Below are 17,986 nucleotides of genomic sequence, written 5' to 3'. Positions count from 1 at the left end.
CCAACTTCAACCGGAGGCACCAAGGCCACTAGCATTAGCCACCCTGCTCCTGTTTTTAAAAAGATCAGTTAGAGTTTCTGCTCCTGGCTGCCCTCCATTAACTCCAGCTGGAAGTGCAAGTGTGTGGACATTGGGTGAAGATAAGATTGAGCTCGGCTGTGATGGCCCCCCCCCCCCCCATCACCTCTGCTGTCTTGGCTCACAGTAAGGCGAGGTATCAGATAGTGCCTTCTGCTCACGAGTTACAATCCTTTTGGGAGAGGACAACAACTTGCATTTATATAGCGCCTTTAATGTAGTAAAACGTCCCAAGGCGCTTCATGGGGCACCATCAAATATATTTGACACTGAGCCACACAAGGAGATATTAGGATAGATGACCAAAAGCTTGGTCAAAGAGGTAGGTTTTAAGGAGCATCTCAAAAGGAGGAGAGAGGTAGAGCGGTGGGGAGGTTTGGGGAGGGAATGCCAGAGCTCAGAGCCTAAACAGCTGAAGGCATGGTCACCAATGGTGCAGCAATTAAAATTGGGGATGCGCAAGAGGCAGTGCAGAGATCACAATGGGTTGTAGGGCTGGAGGAGGTTAGAGACAGGGAGGGGCGAGGCCATGGAGCGATTTGAAAACAAGGCTAAGAATGATAAAATCAAAGACAGATGATAGGTTAGAAAACTGGTGTAAAAAATAAACTTGCTGCAAGTCAAAGGCAGCTTTTCAAAGTCATACTAAGACTTTTCTGTTCCGTACAGGAGTAAAAATAATTGTGTCGCCTCAGCAAACTAAACTGTGCAGGGAGCTGGCTCTGCAACTTCCTCTTCCCCTGGGAAGACACAAGCTTTGGTACTGCCACTATAGGTCATCATTCTGCGGTTTCTGCAGAAACAAAAATTCCCCAACATCCTCTCAATGGCTGCAACCTGCTCTCTGCAGAAGAAAGAATGACTTACACTTTACAGCGAATGAAGTACTTTTGAGCTGCAGGCATTGTTGTGTAATGTCAATGATTTGATAAATAAAAAGTGTATTAATCTGACATCTCATAGTTTCTGCTTCCTCAAACTTGTCTAAATATATACTGTGGCAACAAGAGCGGGTCAGAGGCTGGGTATTCTGTGTCTCACCTCTTGTCTCCCCAAAGCCTTTCCACCATCTACAAGGCACAAGTCAGGAGGGTGATGGAATACTCTCCATTTGCCTGGATAAATGCAGTTCCAACAACACTCAAGAAGCTCGACACCATCCAGGACAAAGCAGCCCGCTTGATTGGCACCCCATCCACCACCTTCAACATTCACTCCCTCCACCACCAGCGCTGTGTACACCATCTATAAGATGTACTGCAGCAACTCGCCAAGGCTTCTTCGGCAGCAGCTCTCAAACCTGCGACCTCTACCACCTAGAAGGACCAGAGCAGCAGGCGCATGGGAACACCACCACCTCCAAGTTACGCCCCATCCTGACTTGGAAGTATATCACCAATCCTTCATCGTCACTGGGTCAAAATCCTGGAACTCCCTCCTTAACAGCACTGTGGGAGTTCCTTCACCACAAAAACTGCAGCGATTCAAGAAGACGGCTCACCACCATCTTCTCGAGAGCAATTAGGGATAGGCAATAAATGCTGGCCTTGTCAGCGACACCCACATCCCGGAACGAATAAAAAAAATTAGGAGGTAAAGGAGGTATGACAATATATTATATCTCCACACAAGGGCAATATGGATATATGACAATATCCTGTATAAACCCAACACCTATAATCCTATCGCACACGTAGTCCGACTCGCCCATCATCCCTGTCCTTCCTGACCAATATTGGCTTTGGTTCTCCAGCACCTGAAATTTAAAAGAGTCATCTCATGTATAAATCCCTTCATGTTCTCACAGTTCCCGATTTCTGTAACCTCCTCCAATCACCCATATCCAAACTTCTGTTCCTCTGACTTTAGCCTTTTGTGCCGTCTCCCCTTCTTCACCACATCGGCGACCGTGTCTTCAGCCACCTAGGGCCGTCGCTCTGCTATTCGCTCCCTAGACCCCTTCGCCTCTACACTTCCCTTTCCTGCTTTACGTCCCTCTACGAGAACCATCACTTTGACTACCCCTCCTAATATCTCTTTCTTCAGCTCGGCATCTATGCTTTTTTATGTCTTTGTGAAGCACATTGGGATGTATTTCTACAATAAAGGTGCTATTAGAAATGCAAATTTCTGTTGTTGAATTCATGCTTGCCGTGGCAGTACAAATAGGAAATTCCAAAGTGAACGAACCATGATTTTCTGACTGGAAAACTTTCAATGAGCACCCGAATTTGTGATTTGTGTTGCTAGTCGGGAGTGTGGACTCGTTAATTTATCCCCTCAGCACCAAATCTTAATCACAATGCCTCTACAGAGATACTCAGCAAAGGTCCTTCACTTCTTCACGGAGTGAGAACACTGAAGGGAGAGGGACTCTGGTTACCACTGTGAATTTGCTCATGTCTGCTGCAGAATGCTTTTGGTAATGGGCGGTGAGCTTGCCTCCTCTGTTGGCTGGGGATGGCGAGTCCAACTGAAAAAAATGGGAGTCTCACCAACCCCATAAAATAATTCCGAAGTAGAATCTCAATGGAGCTTAGATGCTATCTCTGGTCATCACTGCTTCCGACTTTAAATTGTAAGCAACAGAGTATCCTTTGCAATATTGGATTTGGTCCGCCTCTTTGCACTGTTTTTTTCACTTGCTATATTAAGTATAAGAGTCTATCTTATCATCATAGGCAGTCCCTCGAAACGAGGATGACTTGCTTCGGATGAGTTCACAGGTATTTCAATGAAGGACCTAATATTTCAGATCCTGTGCAGGGTGGAAGAAGCCTGTGCGTGGATTTTAAGGTCTATCTAGCGAGTAGTTGAAACCATATGAAAAACTTCTAACAGGATATGGCTCCCCAGATCATTGAAGTGGAATCGTGCTGTTAAAACATCATCGGCAGTCCCTCGGGGTCAAGGATGACTTGCTTCCACACTAAAAATAAGTACTCAGGTGACTGATGAACTCATTTTGAACAGTGGAAGATGCCTGTGCGTGAATTCTTTTAACGTGGGGTGGCCGTTGCACATCAGCCACCACACGGGCTTGACGGAGCAAGGTCTTGGTCCAGTGGCAAGGTGATCCAAGACAACTGGAGACCAGACTCTGCCGCATGTGCCAATACACACACACACAAACTCAAGCATACTCCGACTGTCCTCCTCCCTTCCTCCTTCCCACAGGACCTCTCTCTACGTGGAGTTCATAGTACGCAATGTGAGCCTCACGACCTCTCAGCCTCGCTATTGGCCCGTGCTGCACCTGCCCTTGAAAGCATGAATGACACCATGACACTACTAAATCTGTTTTATCTCAAATTCAGTCAGCCAAGACCTGGTCTTCAATGGGCATTATAACTTACATTTAACTAGCACCTTTAATATAGTGGATTTATTGATGACTATTGGATTTATTGGTGACCATCTTATATTTAAAGATCTAAATCTTAAAACTGAATGGGCTTGTACTTACGGGGATCCTAATGCTTTGAATTCAAAATCCTTGTCTTGGTTTATAAATGTCTCCATGGCCTTGCTCATCCTACAACCTCTACCACCCCTATTTCCCAATGTGTACCCCTCACACTTCTATGCATTCCCCACCCCACCATTGTTGGCAGAGTTATCAGCCATGATGAATTACTCTTTCAGTATCTTTGGGTGTTCTTTACCACCTTTCCCTTTTGTGGAGCACCTTGTGATGTTCCACTATATTAATTGTTAAAATAACACTCAATCACATTAGAGTTCATGTGAAATTCTTTGACTGCAATTCTGACAAGATGTTAACCTTAAGCACACAATCTAGGCTGACACTTCAGCACTGCACTGTCAGAGGTGCCGTCTTTCGAATGAGTTGTTAAACCGAGGCCCCGTTTGCTCTCTCAGGTGGATGCAAGAGATCCCACAGCACTATTTGGAAGAAGAGCAGGGGAGTTCTCCCTGGTGTCCTGGGGCCAATATTTATCCCTCAACTAGAATCACTAAAACAGATGATCTGGTCGTTATCTCACTGCTGTTTGTGGGACCTTGCTGTGTGCAAATTGGCTGGCGCGTTTCCTACAGTACAACGTCACTACATTCCGAAAAGTACTTAATTGGCCATAAATTGCTTTGGGATTTCCTAACGCAATGAAAGTTCTTTAATGAGAAGTTAACCAGTTGAAAATAACTAATGTACAATTGCAAAGTGAGGAATTTCACACCCACATGATAACATCTTTTCATGCTTTTATAACCCAGCATGATTTCACCCCACATCCACAGAACACTTTTTGGGGTCAATCTCGACATATTAATTGGTAATTATGCCTATTTATAGCTTGCCACTGATGTAACAAAATAAAAAAAAGAACCACAGAGTTCTGACGGGAGGAATAGTAGCTTGCGGATGCTCTGCTAGAATTTCCTACGCAGCGAATTTCCTGATCTCTGCCAAGCTGTTGAGGAAGGGTGGAAGAGGCACGGCAAAGTAGGCAGGTGAGGCATCTGAAGCCACTTGGGCTGACATACTTGGCAGAGGCATATGAAGTAGGGTCGCCAACCCTCCAGGATTGTTCTGGCGACCCCAGGAATTGAAGGCCAATCTCCAGGACACTGTTGCGAGCAAACCCAGGAGAAAAATCAGACATATAAAAAAAAAAGTGTGGTTTTTTCATTTTCATTTTTTTCTTTCATTTTATTTGTTATAAAAATGTTGGAGGGGGAAGAATAAAGGGTTGTTGGACTGGGCTCTTTATTGGCTGTTGGGAGGTGGAAGGTCATGTGATGAAACCTCCAAGAATACACCCGACCCTAATATGAAGAGGTCAGCTGTGTGCTCTCAGTTGTCAAATGGTCTTCGGGAGGACCTAAAATGAGGCAAGAAAGCAAAGCACTTGCAAAAACAAAATGGGGTAGAGTGAAAAGGAGGGCCACTCTGCAACTTTAACTGAACTCCAGCTGAACATGCCCAAACTACTTTCTATATATTTATTGTATGGTCATGCAGTGCTGTTCCACAAGTCTGGTCTCGAACAAATACTTCAGTAATTGTCCAAGCAATCATTCAGCATACCAGTGCCACTCAACAAGTCAGCAGCAAGCTGAGCAGCAGCCTGCTTCCAGACAAGCCCCAGCACTGCTGAAGGAAAAAATGTTGTCAATTTGAATAGAAATGATTGAAGGTACAGAATAAAACCAGAGGGACGAGACTTCAACGTAGAGGGCTTCGATGGTGCTTGTTTGATGGGTTTCGTCTTTCTTTGAAATTATTTTGAGGTGATTTTTTTTTTCCATTACAAAATACGAATACACATTTGTATAAAAGTGGAGGTTTTTTTGCTATGAAAAAAGTTCACCATAAATGCTTGAAAAGGAACAAGGAATCTCTCGCCCTCCTCGCCAGTAAGATTCCCTGAGGTTCATGAGGGGTTTCCCTTCACTACAGCGTAACAGAAATGCTATGGCTCTCTCTGCATTCAATGACATGGCATTCTGGCAAAAGGCAGAAGTGTTGTAGACTGGAAAAGGTGAGAGATTTAGGGCCTGAGCTACTGCTGAAATAAGTCACACTGGTCTAACAGAAAGCACAGTATGAGGGTACATGGGACCGGGAACAAAGATTAAAAATCCCATTTAGCATTGAGTGCCAAAGTAATCCTTGATTCATCTGCATTTGAATCTCTGAAGCTCTGTAATCTTTCTCTTGTGTTACTGCCCATCTGGATTTTACATCACTGTACAGGCTGTTTCAATGAATTTTAGCTAAACGCATACATTCCTACGTCTGTGAATTATATCGGCTTCCTCCATAAGGCTCTTTTTGTTAGGATTTGTCAAACAGTCTCCACAAATTGAACAAAGCAAGCCTTTGAAAATGTTGCAATCTGCTGCACTATAGTATGTAACTCACCAACTTCAAGGCGCTTAAATTGACTAGTCAGTTACAATTTCATGAGGGTATCTTTGATTAGTATTTACTGTTCTCAGTTACGTTGAAGTGTACAGCATTTAGCCAACAACAGCGCTATTTTTCCAGAGTGCTCAAATGGCCTATAATGGATATTCGGGTAAGCTAATTTATGCTGAAGGGAACAGATCTAGTGACAACGGCTCTAAGTTATACATTTGCCTAATGAGACAAGTTACATTATGTCCCACTGTTATAAGTTTAAGTTCTTGCCTTAGATATTCTCTTGGGTGTAGTAATGCTACCACAGGGAATAATAAAAGCAAATAGTACAGATGCATTTAAGGAGAGGCTAGTTAAGCATATGAGGGAATAGATTTAGATGAGGAAAGATGGGAGGAGACTAGAGTGCAGCATAAACGCTGGCATGGACTGGTTGGGCCGAATGGCCTGTTTCTGTGTCATATATCCTAGCTAATCCTATGTAGTTGCTCCCACAAGTGATCTGAATGTCTTATAGTTAAGTCCGTGCCCTTACTGCCCAACATCTAAATGTCTGATAGTGTAACCTCTGGTTATAACAATATTGTATTCTTGTGATGTAAACAGAAAATACTGGAAATACTCAGCAGACCAGGCACCATCTGTGGAGACAGAAACAGCGTTAACGTTGAACAGATACTGCCTGACCTGCTGAGTATTTCCAGCATTCGAAGTATTTTGTCTTTGTATTCTTGTGATCGGAATTGGATAGTTGTGTCTTTAATCTTTTCAAAGGCCGATTGAGAAAGCTCTCGGTCAGACCAAGCCAAATATGAAACTGTTAAACTGTTTAATTTCACAACACGCAAAGTCACGTAGCGACAGTTATAATCAGAACTCACTTCGTTCAATCAGCGCAACTTCTTTTTTGCGTGACAATACAAAATATCAAACAGGCTATGCAACACCACATCACAGCATTGTTTCACACCTAACTAACCTCCTGCATTCTCTTTCTGACCCTGGCCAAAGCCTGTTCTTGCAGCTTTCGGTTTAAAACCTGACTTGACATTGCAGCCTTTGCTGGATCTGACTTTCTATGCAGGACAGTGCATTAAAACCCTTGTGTGTGTCTCTTATTTATTTCTCTCTGCTCACAGCCAAAAGGGATCAGACACAATGGGATTGATGTGTTTATCAATAGCGCAGTGAGGCTAACAAATTTCTTATTATTTACAGTCTATGGGGAACTACTACCAAAGCTTACCTCATTATCATTTTAACTACCCATCATCTCAGTAGCTCTTTAATCACGGGTGAATGCACTGTGTTTTTACAACACATTTAAGCGTAATTCTTTAGCCAAATCCTCTCTGTGGAAACCCACAAGCAGTGGACATGAGATTATCGAGTTGTGGAGATGTGCAATGACTGTTAAAATCATTGAAGTTGGTTATCAATTGAACCGAACACAATTTGTTGACAATTACTTTATTTCTGGGGAGCCAGAACCGTTTGAACTGCGCGTATTAATGAATTAAATACTCACGGGTCCTGTCTTTATTCCAGGCGTGACAGCTGATTGGTTCGAGCAGGAAACTGTGGTAAGACATGGCTGTTCTTCTGGAACTGAAGCAGATGGAGGGAATTAGCAGCTACCGGAGCCATGCACTGATACAGACATAGAGCAGCATGAAATCATTGGTTATTGCAACAACTGTGGCGTGCATTAGTGGGCTCTTCATAGCTTTAGATAAAATGCATTTATATCAAACTTGAAGTGGTCATCCCATTTGCTACAATCCCAAAGATGTCCCTTGGACATTTTTCAGAAGCTTCTGGTTAAAAATGTGACCTTTTTAAATTAACATTTACTACCTGTTGTCCTATTTTTTTCTCTCCTTCCATGACTCCTAAGTGGGTGCCCAATCTCCGGCCTGTGATGCCTTTGATCCACACCTCCGATGGGCCATGTGTGAAACTCCACAAGGCAGTGAACCCAAGAGAGTCATCATGACTGATGAATTCAAGCATAACAGGATGCAAGAGGCGAACCCACAGCAGCAATGGTGTGTCTAACATGTCTGATCTCGCGGTATGGCTCCTGAACAGCCACCTTCGTCCTTTATATGGCATCTAAACTGCTGTGTTACTGCACCGGTCAACCTAACCATAAACTCTGTATTAGCAGCTGTACCCTGTATTAGTCTCATCACCAACAGGGAGCTGACCTGAACAAAGTACTTTTGTTTTAGAAGCTACATCAGGCTTTTCATCGATACCAATCATTAATATTTATAGTTAGTTTGCAGGGCTAGATGAATAATGCACTGAATATTAACATTTCACTTTATTAATCATCATCATCATCATCATAGACGGTCCCTCGTATCGAGGATGACTTGCTTCTACGCCAAAAAGGGATGAGTTCACAGGTGCTGAAGGACCCAATGAAGGACCTAATATTCCGGATCCCGAACTACATGTTGAAGGGTGGAAGATGCCTGTGTGTGGATTTTTTTTAACGTGGGGTGGCCGTTGCACACCAGCCACTATACGGGCTTGACAGAGCTAGGTCGTGGTCCAGTGGCAAGGGTTAACCAAGACGAGTGAAGACCAGCTCTGCTGCACGGACCTAGTGCGCACATATCGCAGTGTGGGCTGGCCCGTGCTTCCCCTGGGCCCCGATCACATCCTTTATATAGAATCATACACGCAGAAGGAGGCCATTCACCCCATTGTTCCTGTACTGGCTCTTTGAAACAGCTATCCAATTATGCCCAGTTTTGTTCCCTCCCCAAGACTTTGACTCCTGGTGAGGGTATGGTCAAAGGGGTTTCATCCCATGCCCTAATGCCCATCCTTCACGCGAGAGCCTCAACAGCGAGTATATGACCGCAAAGAGCACCACAGCTGAGATTGATCCTTTCCACACCCAACATTAGGATTTAGTGGAAACTGATCAGTAATAGGGATTCTCCCCTCCCTAACCCAGCAGCACTGCAACCAATTGTCGCTGACATCAGTTAGCTTGAACCAGGGAACCATCGCAGTCTGTATGGCACAGCTACTCACTGCAGCAACATGCTAAACCATTAGGTTAGCCCTAAATCATGGGAGAAAACGCTCCACTGACTGGAATCATACCTAGCACAAAGGAAGATGGTTGTGGTTGTTGGAGGTGAATCATCCCAGCCCCAGGACATCGCTGCAGGAGTTTCTCAGGGCAGTGTCCTAGGCCAAACCATCCTGGATGAGTGCAGCTCCAATAACACTCAAGAAGCTCGTCACCATCCAGGACAAAGCAGCCCACTTGATTGGCACCCCATCCACCATCTTTCAACGTTCACTCCCTCCACCACCATGCACCATGGCTTCAGCGTACTCTATCTATAAGATGCACTGCAGCAACTCGCCAAGGCTTCTTCGGCAGCATCTCCCAAACCCGCGACCTCTACCACCTAGAAGCACAAGGGCAGCAGGCGCATGGGAACACCATCACCTGCAATTTCCGCTCCAAGTTACACACCATCCTGATTTGGAAATATATCGGCCGTTCCTTCATCACTGGGTCAAAATCCTGGAACATCCTCCCTAACACACTGTGGGAGTGCCTTCACCACACGGACTGCAGCGGTTCAAGAAGACGGCTCACCACCACCTTCTCAAGGGCAATTAGGGATGGGCAATAAATGCTGACCTTGCCGGCGAAGCCACGAATAAAAAAAATTCTGTATCTTAAAACCATCTCACTTTACAATATTTGTTTTTATTTTAGAAGCCTCTGGAACAGGTGGACCTGGCAGTTTGGGAACTAAAATCTCAGTGGATTCAAAATATCTAGCAGATAACAGAGATAAGCACATTCCACATTACTTCTCTCCAACAGAAACTGTAGAGCAAACTCTTTGATGCCAGCTGTACTTCACAAGTACAAGCCAAATTCCGCTTTTTTCACATTAAGCAAAAAAAGTTTTATGTAAACAATATATCGACAGGCTAAGTGAGTGGGCAAAAATTTGGCAGATGGAGTATAATGTGGAAAAATGTAAGGTTATCCACTTTGGCAGAAAAAAAATAGAAAAGCAAATTATAATTTAAATGGAGAAAAATTGCAAAGTGCTGTAGTACAGAGGGACCTGGGGGTCCTTGTGCATGAAACACAAAAAGTTAGTATGAGGATACAGCAAATAATCAGGAAGGCAAATGGAATGTTGGCCTTTAATGCAAGGGGGATAGAGTATAAAAGCAGAGAAGTCCTGCTACAAGTGTACAGGGCATTGGTAAGGCCACACCTAGAGTACTGCGTACAGTTTTGGTCTCCGTATTTAAGGAAGGATATACTTGCATTGGAGGCTGTTCAGAGAAGGTTCACTAGGTTGATTCCGGAGATGAGGGAATTGACTTATGAAGATAGGCTGAGTAGGTCGGGCCTATACTCATTGGAGTTCAGAAGAATGAGTGGTGATCTTAACGAAACATATAATGAGCGGGCTCGAAAAGGTTGATGCAGAGAAGATATTTCCACTCATAGGCGAAACTAAAACTAGGGGACATAGTGTCAGAATAAGGGGCCGCCCATTTAAAACTGAGATGAAGAGGAATTTCTTCTCTCAGAGAGTTGTAAATCTATGGAATTCTCTGCCCCAGAGACCTGTGGAGGCCGAGTCATAAATATATTTATGACGGAGATAGACAGATTTGAGCGATAAGGGAGCAAAGGGTTATGGGGAGCGGGCAGGGAAGTTGACCTGAGTCCATGATCAGATCAGCCATGATCTTATTGAATGGCAGAGCAGGCTTGAGGGGCCAAATAGCCTGCTCCTGCTCCTATTTCTTATGTTTTTAATGGGATGGATCCTACACATTGAACTACATCAGCGTACATCTCGCAGAAATTGAACCCAATTCTAATCTGGTTTAATAGCATAAGTTTTAATTAAGAAATAAGGTGTAGTCGGTACCTCAATGGCTTCAACACCAATACCAGAGAGTTGCGTATTTGACTGAAAGTTTGAGTTTGGATTCCATTCTTGAATGCCAAGGCTTCTTTGACAATACTTCCCAAACCCTTGATCTCTACCACCGAGACAACAAGGGCAGCAGGTGCCTGGGAACATCATCATCTTCAAATTTCCCCTCCAACTCACACACCGTCCTGACTTGGACATATTTCGCTATTCCTTCATTTTTGCCGAGTCAAAATCCTGGAACTCCCTCCCTAACAGCACTGTGGGAGCACCTTCACCACACGGACTGCAGCGGTTCATGATGACGACTCACCGCCACCTTCCCAAGGGCAACAAATGCTGGCCTTGCCAGCGATGCCCACATCCCAAGAATGATTTTCTTTTTTTTTTTTAACGAAAGCATTCTGGCTTTTCCCCATGAACTGAGATGGGCCCATCAGCTTAGGGAGAAAGGGAAACTATCTCACAGAGGGACTCCAGGGCCCCTCACAGTACCTTTGAGCATTACTTGGACCGGTGAACAAGGAAGAATATTGATAGTGTTGATGGGTATGATGGGGCCTTTATGTCCTCCTAACAAGGAAAGTGAACATGGGAAGTAGGGAAAGGCTGCAGCCTCCAAAACACAGACATAAATAACTGCAAATGATAAGTTGAGATGTAATTTTCCATTGTATTATCTATTAGGAAAGGCTAGAAAAACAGATTTGGCCAACTTACTTAAAAAAATCTTCTAAAAATTATGGTTGGAACAAATGATCAGATCATTGAGACAGGTTTCAGTTTGAGTATTGTTTAAATCTGTCTCCTCAAAACATCAGGTGCCAGCGTCCCCAAAGAGTTAAAATAATTCCCATCAGAATGAAACGATGCCCAGACTTGTGTCTCAATTGACTGAATGCACTTATTAACCATTAGATGTTTTATTGTCAATAGATGAATGACAATGCCAGATTTGGGTTGGTGACATCAGAATTACAGCTGCACTGGCTGACTGTGTACCCACAGCCCACAGATGCACAGAACACAGTAGTTAAAGTTGTGCAAGGAAGAGAGGGGGCAGAAATTCACACAGCGACATGTTTCTTGCCAACACTGCACTAAGAGCCTATAATGGTGGGAACACAAAAAAGGCGCCAGTAATACCAGAACCAACAAGCCCGGGGTAGACACAAGAACATAATAGAAGCAGGAGTAGGCCATTTGACCCCTAGAGCCTGCTCCGCCATTCAATAAGATCATGGCTGATCTTCGACCTCAACCCCACTTTCCCACCCGATCCCCATATCCCTTGATTCCCTTAAGAGTCCAAAAATCTATCAATCTCGGCCTTGAATGTACTCAACGACTGAGCATTTAAAGCTCTTTGGGAGAGAGAATTCCAAAGATTCACAACCTTCCGAGTGAAGAAATTTCTTCTCATCTCAGTCCTAAATGGCCGACCCCTTATCCTGAGAGTATTCCCCCTAGTTCTAAACTCTCTAGCCAGGGAAAACAGACTCTCATCATCTATCCTATCGTAGTCCTAAGATGACCACCACTGTTAATGATGTTGGAGGTAATGCAAAACCGTGAATGCTGGAATTCTGAAATAAAAATAGTAATGTTGGAAATGCACAGATCAATCATGATCTGAAGGAGAAAGATGGGTTAATATCTTGAGTGTGATCCTGAATCAGGACAACTAAGCATTCTGACAGATTGCACCAGAAGCTTTATCTTATCTTTCCCTTCCAGATGCTGATCAGCCTACTGCACAGCTCCATTTTCTGATTTTATTTCAAAAGACTTGCATTTAGATAGTGCCTTTCACAACCCCAGGACATCCCAAAGCACTTTACAGCCAATGAAGCACTTTTGAAGTGTGGTCACTGTTGTAATGTGGGAAATGCGAAGCGGATTTGTGCATAGCAAGATACAAACACCAAGATGATAAACGACCAGATCATTTTTTTTGTGATGTTGGTTGAGGGATAAATATTCGCCCCAGGACATTGGGGAGAATGCCCTTGCTCCTCTTCGAAATAGTGGCACATAATCTTTTACCTCCACCTCAGAAGGCAAATAGTGCCTTGTTTTAACATCTCATTCGAAAGAAGGCACCTCCAACAGTGCAGAACCCCCCCTCACTGTCAGCCTACATTTTGTGCTCAAGTTTCTGGAGTGGGACCGGAACAACCTTTTGGCTCGGAGGCAAGTGTGCTACCCACCGAGTGGTAAGTGTGTGAACTCATCCCTTTTTGGCGTGGAAGCAAATCATCCACATTTCGAGTGACTGCCTATGATGATGATGGTTAAGTGACTCTAGCATATATAAAATGTTGAACAGAAACACATATTAGGAACAGAAGGTTTCTTCACTGACTAATACTTTCCACTTACACAACCCTCTGCTGACCACAGCAGACATTTCTACAACATCCTGTTGCAGTACATCACTCCTTGCTCCTTCATCGCTCTGCTCTTACACCACATTTGCCAAAGGAATCCTATCCAGGTTCACAGTGCTGGTTAATCATCCTTTCCTAACATTCCATGCCAAATAGGAATCTGCTGAGCACAGAAATTCCATTTTCATCTTCCAAAAAGATGAGCTCAGAAATAAAATGACTAAATAGTTGAATGCAAAATGACAGAATCATGAACTGTTGGAACATACAAACTGGCAGCTTGAGCTGATCTTTCCTTCAGCACACAAAGAGTTAAGACGAAATATTTCTCAGGTGGCTGAGAGCAGCATATTGAACAGAACAAATTAATAAAATCTATCAAGTGTCAGCTGGTAATCTTTTCTCCTCTGGATGGAGGATTGAGAGTTCTCGGCCCACTTTAGAATTCCAGAGTTGCTACGGGACACTGCTCTGCTTAAGGTGACACCTTATGGAGGATATATTAAAGTGCTGTCGCCCATCTGATCCGATTCCTACAATACTAACCGTACAGAGAGCTCCTACAAACTGGCTAATATTCTCCCTTGTGATATACCGTCCTCCCCAGACACAAGAGAGCAAGATGTTGCTTCCACGGAGATAATTTTGGGACAAATTACAACTCGAGTTTAAACAGTCACAAAAAGCCATTACAAGCTCTGCCCCATTAGTCAATACCGAAAGGCTTCACTGAAAGAAACTTTTACAAAAACAAGTTGTTCACCACCCTTTTTCTAAAAGAAGAAAACCTTCGACATATGGCACTTACCTGCAAAAAAGGCACAATGAAACAGTTTAAAAAGTTTAAATGTTTTTTTTGTTGAAAGGAGTTGCCTCAGTTCATGGACTCTGTTCCGTCAACATGAACGGCAATGCAGTTGTTAGGAGGGGAAAAAAAGTGCTGAGAGCCTGATTCACAGTAAACCCTCTCCTACTTCCCCTTCCTCTCGGAGAGATCCGACCACTTCCTGATGTGGGCGGCTGACTCTTTCAACAGCTGCCTTCACACGAGTGCTCTAACTGCAGCACAGGGCTCCACGAGTCCCCTCCCTGCTTCGTACAATTGCAAGAGCTGCTCTTCGGAGATCTGGCCTATAGGCCAGCTGTAGTAAAACTGATTAACCCTCGGTGGGCCAAACTAAAGCGGATATAACATTCTCAATTTATTCAGCGAGTACCCGGTTAAGTAGTTTTGGTTCGAGACATTTCTCCAGTTCCATAGAATCTCACAGCACAAGGGGGCGGCCATTCGGCCCATCGAGCCTGTACCTGCTCTTTGAAAGCTGCGCCAGTTGGTGTTGTACTCGGGTATAAGCACCAGGACACAAATTCAATCCACGGTCTGTGCTAAGCTGGCTGATCACAGGCATACATGGTTGGGGTGCTTCAACGCCTCTGGACTAGGGAAGAGTAGGGTAGGGGGCAGCGGGGGCTCAGGCAGGAGTTTTCAGTCCTGATTATTCTCCAGTGATCCCCACGTAAAAGTGAATGTGCAGATGTTGGTTGAAACATAGAAAATAGGTGCAGGAGTAGGCCATTCGGCCCTTCGAGCCTGCACCACCATTCAATAAGATCATGGCTGATCATTCACCTCAGTACCCTTTTCCTGCTTTCTCTCCATACCCCTTGATCCCTTTAGCCACAAGGGCCATATCTAACTCCCTCTTGAATGTATCCAATGAACTGGCATCAACAACTCACTGCGGTAGCGAATTCCACAGGTTAACAACTCTCTGAGTGAAGAAGTTTCTCCTCATCTCAGTCCTAAATGGCTTACCCCTTATCCTGAGACTATGTCCGCTGGTTCTGGACTTCCCCAACATCGGGAACATTCTTCCTGCATCTAACCTGTTCAGTCCCGTCAGAATTTTATATGTTTCTATGAGATCCCCTCTCATCCTTCTAAACTCCAGTGAATACAGGCCCAGTCGATCCAGTCTCTCCTCATATGTCAGTCCTGCCGTCCCGGGAATGAATCTGGTGAACCTTCGCTGCACTCCCTCAATAGCAAGAATATCCTTCCTCAGATTAGGAGACCAAAGCTGAACACAATATTCCAGGTGAGGCCTCACCAAGGCCCTGTACAACTGCAGCAAGACCTCCCTGCTCCTATACTCAAATCCCCTAGCTATGAAGGCCAACATACTATTTGCCTTCTTCACGACCTGCTGTACCTGCATGCCAACTTTCAATGACTGATGTACCATGACACCCAGGTCTCGTTACACCTCCCCTTTTCCTAATCTTCCGCCATTCAGATAATATTCTGCCTTCGTGTTTTTGCCACCAAAGTGGATAACCTCACATTTATCCACATAATACTGCATCTGCCATGCGTTTGCCCACTAACATAACCTGTCCAAGTCAACCTACAGCCTCTTAGCGTCCTCCTCACAGCTCACAACGCCACCCAGCTTAGTGTCATCTGCAAACTTGGAGATATTCCACTCAATTCCTTCATCTAAATCATTAATATATATTGTAAATAGCTGGGGTCCCAGCACTGAACCTTGCGGTACCCCACTAGTCACTGCCTGCCATTCTGAAAAGGACCCGACTCTCTGCTTCCAATCTGCCAACCAGTTCTCTATCCACGTCAGTACATTACCCCCAATACCATGTGTTTTAATTTTGCACACCAGTCGCTTATGTGGGACCTTGTCAAAAGCCTTTTGAAAGTCCAAATACACCATATCCACTGGTTCTCCCTTGTCCACTCTACCAGTTACATTCTCAAAAAATTCTAGAAGATTTGTCAAGCATGATTTCCCTTTCATAAATCCATGCTGACTTGGACCGATCCTGTCACTGCTTTCCAAATGCGTTACTATTTCATCTTTAATAATTGATTCCAACATTTTCCCCACTACTGATGTCAGGCTAACCGGTCTATAATTACCCGTTTTCTCTCTCCCTCCTTTTTTTTTAAAAAAAGTGGTGTTACATTAGCTACCCTCCAGTCCATAGGAACTGATCCAGAGTCGATAGACTGTTGGAAAATGATCACCAATGCAACCACTATTTCTAGGGCTACTTCCTTAAGTACTCTGGGATGCAGACTATCATAGAAACATAGAAACATAGAAAATAGGTGCAGGAGCAGGCCATTCAGCCCTTCTAGCCTGCACCGCCATTTAATGAGTTCATGGCTGAACATGAAACTTCAGTACCCCCTTCCTGCTTTCTCGCCATACCCCTTGATCCCCCGAGTAGTAAGGACTTCATCTAACTCCCTTTTGAATATATTTAGTGAATTGGCCTCAACTACTTTCTGTGGTAGAGAATTCCACAGGTTCACCACTCTCTGGGTGAAGAAGTTTCTCCTCATCTCGGTCCTAAATGGCTTACCCCTTATCCTTAGACTGTGACCGCTGGTTCTGGACTTCCCCAACATCGGGAACATTCTTCCTGCATCTAACCTGTCTAAACCCGTCAGAATTTTAAACGTTTCTATGAGGTCCCCTCTCATTCTTCTGAACTCCAGTGAATACAAGCCCAGTTGATCCAGTCTTTCTTGATAGGTCAGCCCCACCATCCCGGGAATCAGTCTGGTGAATCTTCGCTGCACTCCCTCAATAGCAAGAATGTCCTTCCTCAAGTTAGGAGACCAAAACTGTACACAATACTCCAGATGTGGCCTCACCAAGGCCCTGTACAACTGTAACAACACCTCCCTGCCCCTGTACTCAAATCCCCTCGCTATGAAGGCCAATATGCCATTTGCTTTCTTAACCGCCTGCTGTACCTGCATGCCAGCCTTCAATGACTGATGTACCATGACACCCAGGTCTCGTTGCACCTTCCCTTTTCCTAATCTGTCACCATTCAGATAATAGTCTGTCTCTCTGTTTTTACCACCAAAGTGGATAACCTCACATTTATCCACATTATATTTCATCTGCCATGCATTTGCCCACTCACCTAACCTATCCAAGTCACTCTGCAGCCTCAGGACCCAGGGATTTATCGGCATTCAATCCCATCACTTTCCCGAACACAATTTCCCACCTAATAAGGATTTCCTTCAGTTCCTCCTTCTCACTAGATCCTCGGTCCCCTAGTATTTCCGGAAGGTTATTTGTGTCTTCCTTCGTGAAGACAGAACCAAAGTATTTGTTCAACTGGTCTGCCATTTCTTTGAACCCCATTATAAATTCACCTGAATCTGACTGCAAGGGACCTACGTTTGTCTTCACTAATCTTTTTCTCATCACATATCTATAGAAGCTTTTGCAATCAGTTTTTATGTTCCCAGCATGCTTCCTACGATGTCAATATGCTATCACTGCTGTTGAAAACCACATCTTTAATACCTTAAACTAATTTGCAACATTTTAATTTGAGAAATTATATTACATTGCATTTACAGAAACAAACACTCTGTTCATATGACCACCCTGCCTGCCCAACCCACCCAACCACACAGCCTGATTCCACCAGCGAGAGGCCTAAACTATTTTCATGGTTGTGTGTCATTCTGGTTTGATTGGCAAGCTGCCAGCACTCAACGAATGCGAGAAATCCAGCAGATCCTCCGCAGAGCCTAGCCAAAAGTAAAGGCAAGAGGGAAGGTGGGGAGCCAATCACGGGTAGGGGGCTAATGAGCAAGCAGTAGCAGGTGGGAAGGTTTTTAAAATGAGGCC

The 17,986-nt window shown here is 44.3% G+C and overlaps 1 protein-coding gene across 1 annotated transcript in view; it reads right to left on the bottom strand.

Moving 5' to 3' along the window:
• arpc1b (actin related protein 2/3 complex, subunit 1B) overlaps window positions 1–14,312 on the bottom strand; it is a 49,387-nt gene extending 35,075 nt beyond the window's left edge. The window contains exons 1-2 of the mRNA XM_070900004.1: window positions 14,113–14,312; window positions 7,494–7,573 (exon numbers count right to left, since the gene is read on the bottom strand). Of these exons, the coding sequence (XP_070756105.1) occupies window positions 7,494–7,557 (64 nt within the window). The 5' untranslated portion in view covers window positions 7,558–7,573; window positions 14,113–14,312. The remainder of the gene's footprint in view (window positions 1–7,493; window positions 7,574–14,112) is intronic.
• Between the last annotated feature and the right edge of the window lie 3,674 nt (window positions 14,313–17,986).

This window comes from Pristiophorus japonicus, chromosome 15 (genome assembly GCF_044704955.1).
Source record: "Pristiophorus japonicus isolate sPriJap1 chromosome 15, sPriJap1.hap1, whole genome shotgun sequence".
Taxonomy (NCBI): domain Eukaryota; kingdom Metazoa; phylum Chordata; class Chondrichthyes; family Pristiophoridae; genus Pristiophorus; species Pristiophorus japonicus.
This window is presented reverse-complemented; position numbering and strand designations above follow the sequence as displayed.